A 5,000-nucleotide genomic window follows, 5' to 3' on the forward strand; every position below is an offset into this window, starting at 1 on the left:
CTGAGGGTGGGCAGTAGGACCCTGGGGGGCAGCTTGGTAGCCAGGGTGCTCCTGAGGGAGGAGAGGCGTGCTGAGAGCTGAGAGGAAGAGGAGGAGGAGGAAGAAGAGGAGGACTGCAGCAGCTGGGTGAGCCGACACACCTGCAGGAGAGAGCAGAGGAGAACACAGAGTCAGAGCTGCTGACTGTGTGTGTGTGTGTGTGTGTGTGTGTGTGTGTGTGTGTGTGTGTGTGTGTGTGTGTGTGTGTGTGTGTGTGTGTGTGTGTGTGTGTGTGTGTGGGGGCGTGTCATCATGTCACCTGTGCGGTCGTCTCCTGCAGGTACGGGCTGATGAAGTGCGGCAGCGTCTCTGCGACCCTCTGGAGGGCGGTGACGGCGCTCAGCAGGTAGATCTCACTGCTCAGCAGCTCCTTCCTGTCCGTCAGCGCCTGAAGCACCGCCGCCATCAGTCTGCAGAAAGGTTATCATTAGCTAACACGCTAAGACACGCTAAGACACGCTAAGACAGAAACCAAAGTGAAGTAAAGGTTGGACTGTTGACGAAAGGTCACAGGTCAAAGTTTGTGGTTGTTACCTTGGTAACTGAGGGATGGCGAGGGCTTTGAGTACGCTCACCACCTCTGCCACACAGAGCAGGGCGCTGCCCGTCACGTTCTTCTCCTCCTCTGCAGACGCCACCACCTCCACCGCCCTCACCAGCACCGCCACAAACGCCTCCTGGTGCTCGCTGCCAAAGCTGCGGCAGAGCAGCTTGAGGCTGTAGAGGGCCGTCTGGCGGTTGATGGCCTGCTCCGCCTCCTCGGCCTCGCCCGCCTTATTCTGACCTTTACCCACAATGCTCAGCAGGTCTCCAGTGAGCTGCAGGAGCGCCGTGACCTGACCGGGACGAGACAAGGAGCATGATGGGAACTGGAGCTGCAGAGGGCTGCCATGACAACAAGGTGGGTGTGTGTGTGTGTGTGTGTGTGTGTGCGCATGTACCTGTCTCTGTGTGTGTATATGTATGTGTGTGTGCGTGCATGTGTGTACCTGTGGCTCCTCCCACTGCGTCCTGTGCTGCAGCCTGTGTGTGTGTGTTTGTGTACCTGTGGCTCCTCCCACTGCGTCCTGTGCTGCAGCCTGTGTGTGTGTGTGTACCTGTGGCTCCTCCCACTGCGTCCTGTGCTGCAGCCTGTGTGTGTGTGTTTGTGTACCTGTGGCTCCTCCCACTGCGTCCTGTGCTGCAGCCTCTGTGTGTGTGTGTGTGTGTGTGTGTACCTGTGGCTCCTCCCACTGCGTCCTGTGCTGCAGCCTGTGTGTGTGTGTGTGTGTGTGTACCTGTGGCTCCTCCCACTGCGTCCTGTGCTGCAGCTTGTTGTTCAGCAGCTCCATCGCCTTCCTCCTGACTGACGGCAGCCGATTTCCCATCAGCCCCCTCATCACCGTGATGAAGGTATCCGTGGGTAACAAGGCGTTCACCTTCACAGAGGGCAAAGGTCATGAGGTGTAAAGGAGTAAAGGTGACATAGAGGAGACGCTCTGTGAGCAGAGTCAAACCTTATCCAGAGCGTCGTAGGCTTTGTTCAGCAGAACTCTCCAGAACTTGGCGGTGGGTTTGTCTGCGTTCTCCTCCACACAGCGAGCCACACTGTGGATGTACCGCAGCACCTCCTCCAACACGCTGCACACACACACACACACACACACACACACAGGTTAGCACACAAACACACACACACACACACGTATGTAAGAGCTGCTGAACTGAGCGCTCACCTCTGCTGCAGGGACTCATGGACGTCACCGCCGTCTGCAACCTGCACACACACACACACACACAGCTTCTTCATCTCTACTCTTCATCACTCAACCACAATCACATCATTTCATCTTTATAAAAGAGGAAGACAAAGCTTTTGTGCCGCTGTGTGTGTGTGTGTGTGTGTGTGTGTGTGCGTGTGTGCGTGTGTGCGTGTGTGCGTGCGTGTGTGCGTGTGCGTGTGCGTGCGTGCGTGTGTGCGTGTGTGTGCGTCACCTTGGCAATGAAGCTGGCTGAGCCCAGCAGCTGGGACATGAAGGACACACAGAGGAACTTGAAGTGTCTGAGCTCTTTGCTGCTGTGAGCCTCCAGGCTGAAGATCAGATCCTCCACCGTCTCCTCCTCCTCCTTCTTCTTCTTCTTTGCTCCTCTGGAGCGTGTGGCAGGAGCTGCAGCCGCACACACGTGATTAGACCGGTTGATAAAGCTACAGAGGTTGCAGGTTAGCTTCCTGTGTGCTGCTCACCGTGCTCTGCGTCCTGAGGGAGCTGCAGCAGGAAGTGCAGGATCCTGACCAGAGCGCCCAGCTGCTCCGACACCTCAAACTCACAGCACAGGGAGATCCAGAAGTCCACGTCTCTCTCCAGAGCCGCCTCCTGTTCACACACACACACACACACACACACATCAGCACCACAGGACGCTCAGCTGACCCCCTGATGTGATGGCTCCTCCTCCTCCTCCTCCTACCTTCTCGCTGGCTGAGCTGGCAGCCTGAGTGGCGTGCTGCTTCAACAGGAGGAGCATTAAGACCCAGAGGAAGCGGTCGGGGCCCAGCGTGGACACCAGCTGAGCGAGGACGGGCAGCCTCCGGTGATCGGGCACGTGAGGCAGCGCGTCCACGAACACGCGCACGATCCTGGTCACCACGGCGTCCACGTGAGCCGAGGACTCGCCGTCAGAGAGGCTGTGAGCCTGCAGACACGCAGAGAAACAGGAAGTAGAACCTCACACTTACCACCTGACCTCACCTCACTCTCAGTCCAGCTCGCCTCACCTTGATCAGCGCAGGGATCACCGTCTGGACCGTCCTGTCGATGACCCTGAAGCTGTAGGCGTCGTCCAGCCGCATGATGTTTGCTCCCATGAAGGTGAAGATGGGCATGATGTTGTGTAGGACCTTCTCCTGCAGGAGCACACACACAGACACACAACATGGAGGCTGGGGAGGCACAGCTGCATCTTCAGTCATCACCACACTGTTCAACAAACCCGCTCACAGGAAACATTCCAGCCACGGCGGCGAGCAGCAGCAGGGCGTGGTGATGAGTCTGAGGCATGTCTGACACACGGATACACTGGACCACCAGCTCCACGCTGAAACGCTCCTCATCCAGCACGTCTGGGAGGAAACCACAGCACAGACATGTATCATGAGGGAGGCGGGGGTCAGAGGTCAGAGGGCTTCTGCTCCTCATGATGCTGAGAGCTTCTACCTGGAGACACTGGACCTCCAGCAGGAGAGAGCTTGTGGCAGATGTTCAGCAGGCAGCTGAGCAGCAGCTGTTTGGTGTACTCCACGTTACTGTGCTCAGCTGGGGACGCCTCCAGACTCCTGGAGAGCAGCGTGAACAGGGCCGGCACCAGAGCTTGACCCCCCTTCAGCTTCTTCTTATGCTGCAGCAGCTCCAGGATCAGAGTGACCCTGTGCCACGACACAGCGCCCTCTGCTGGCCCCGCCTCCCCACGCTCCGCAGCTTTCCTTCAGAAGCAAACAGAGGGTCAGACAGGTCAGAGTGGTCAGACAGGTCAGAGGGGTCAGACAGGTCATGGGGGTCAGGAGCTTGGTTGAGGTCCGCTCACCTCAGCAGGACTTTGCTTCTGCGGCTTTGCTGCACCGTCTCCGTGGGCGCCCGTCTCTCAGGCAGGCTCAGCTCGTTGGCCACCAGCTGAGCGTCCAAGGCGATCTGAGAAGGACCAAAGATGATGTGAGAGAGAACAAAGACGCTGGGCTTCACAGAGGATCATTCAGACGAGGCGGTAAAGGTCACTGAGGTCACAGGTCATCGTGTTCTCACCCCTTTGAAGACGCTGCTGATGGTGTTGGCCAGCAGGGGGCTCCCGCTCTCCACCAGGAGGTCAAACATGACAGACAGCAGCTTCTGCTGGACCTTCTCCTCTCCCAGAGCCGAGAAGAAGGGTTTGGTGATCTGCAGGGTGAGAAGGTGAGAAGGTGAGAAGGTTCAGCTCTCCACCCACAGCTGGACCTCTGAAGAAGACTGAGCGGGTGGAGTCAGACCTGCTCCAGCGCCGTGATCTGGATGCTGGACCCGTCGGCGTCCAGGTGGGCCGGCGTCTTCAGAGCTCTGATGAACAGGTCCAGACAGGCCCGGTCCTTCCCCAGCAGGGGGGCCGCCGCCTGGTTGTACTTCCCCAGCACCAGCTCCATCAGCTGGGCCTCGGCCCGCAGCAGGGTGGGGGTCTCTGGCCCCCGCTGCTCCAGGAGACGCTCCAGGACGGGCAGCAGAGCCGACAGGACGGACTGAGAGGACCACATCATCATCATCATCATCATCATCACCCCCTTTGTACCCATACACGTCTGAGGCGTGTCCCGCCTGTCTCACCTCCCCGTTGACGTGGTGCAGCGCCCTCAGCAGCGTGGCGGCGGTGTAGGACGGGCAGCACGCCGTCTGGACGCTCTGCAGCAGCTGCTCCATCGACGCCTGCAGCTGGACTTTCCCCGACACACACTCCTCCTGCAGGACGCCCAGAGCCTGGAGGCCACAGCACACACACTCAGCACACACAGGTCACAGGTCACAGGTCACAGGTCTCTATAAGGAGCTCATCTCACCGTGCTCACATACGACGAGTCGGCCACCAGCTCCTCCCTCCTCCTCACAAGATGCTCCATGATTGGCTGGAAGGCTGAGGCGCCGGCTCCTGATAGGCTCTCCAGAGCGGCAAGGGCCGACCTCCTGACCTCACGCACCGCAGAGGTGAGACAGGCCAGCAAGGACGGGACGACTGAGAGAGAGAGAGAGAGAGACAGGGAGGGGGGGAGAGAGAGAGACAGAGAGAGAGAGACAGAGACAGAGACAGAGACAGAGAGAGAGAGAGAGAGAGAGAGAGAGAGTGTAAATTGTCTGTCTTGATTGATCTCTTCCTCTCTCTCAGTTGTTTTCTTACCAGGTGAGTTTGGAGCTGCCAGCTCCAGCAGGACGTCCTCTGATTGGTCTCTGAGCAGAGCTCCGCCCACA

The 5,000-nt window shown here is 58.7% G+C and overlaps 1 protein-coding gene across 3 annotated transcripts in view; it reads right to left on the reverse strand.

The window, feature by feature from the left end:
* The window catches only part of heatr1 (HEAT repeat containing 1), a 13,092-nt gene that overhangs the window by 1,979 nt on the left and 6,113 nt on the right, over nucleotides 1–5,000 (reverse strand). For all 3 annotated transcript variants that reach the window (XM_076167937.1, XM_076167935.1, XM_076167936.1), the window contains exons 20-37: nucleotides 4,930–5,000; nucleotides 4,595–4,767; nucleotides 4,365–4,514; nucleotides 4,037–4,279; nucleotides 3,816–3,947; nucleotides 3,601–3,704; nucleotides 3,234–3,499; nucleotides 3,018–3,139; nucleotides 2,795–2,923; nucleotides 2,488–2,712; nucleotides 2,264–2,393; nucleotides 2,014–2,186; nucleotides 1,755–1,795; nucleotides 1,536–1,659; nucleotides 1,317–1,457; nucleotides 574–875; nucleotides 299–449; nucleotides 1–140 (exon numbers count right to left, since the gene is read on the reverse strand). The exon at nucleotides 1–140 is cut by the window's left edge and continues 34 nt beyond it; the exon at nucleotides 4,930–5,000 is cut by the window's right edge and continues 122 nt beyond it. In XM_076167937.1, coding sequence (XP_076024052.1) covers nucleotides 1–140; nucleotides 299–449; nucleotides 574–875; nucleotides 1,317–1,457; nucleotides 1,536–1,659; nucleotides 1,755–1,795; nucleotides 2,014–2,186; nucleotides 2,264–2,393; nucleotides 2,488–2,712; nucleotides 2,795–2,923; nucleotides 3,018–3,139; nucleotides 3,234–3,499; nucleotides 3,601–3,704; nucleotides 3,816–3,947; nucleotides 4,037–4,279; nucleotides 4,365–4,514; nucleotides 4,595–4,767; nucleotides 4,930–5,000 — 2,817 coding nt within the window. The remainder of the gene's footprint in view (nucleotides 141–298; nucleotides 450–573; nucleotides 876–1,316; nucleotides 1,458–1,535; nucleotides 1,660–1,754; nucleotides 1,796–2,013; nucleotides 2,187–2,263; nucleotides 2,394–2,487; nucleotides 2,713–2,794; nucleotides 2,924–3,017; nucleotides 3,140–3,233; nucleotides 3,500–3,600; nucleotides 3,705–3,815; nucleotides 3,948–4,036; nucleotides 4,280–4,364; nucleotides 4,515–4,594; nucleotides 4,768–4,929) is intronic.

The sequence above is a fragment of the Genypterus blacodes genome, unplaced genomic scaffold, assembly GCF_046128005.1.
Source record: "Genypterus blacodes isolate CSIRO-AG114 ecotype Tasmania unplaced genomic scaffold, CSIRO-AGI_Gbla_v1 ptg000181l_1, whole genome shotgun sequence".
NCBI lineage: Eukaryota > Metazoa > Chordata > Actinopteri > Ophidiiformes > Ophidiidae > Genypterus > Genypterus blacodes.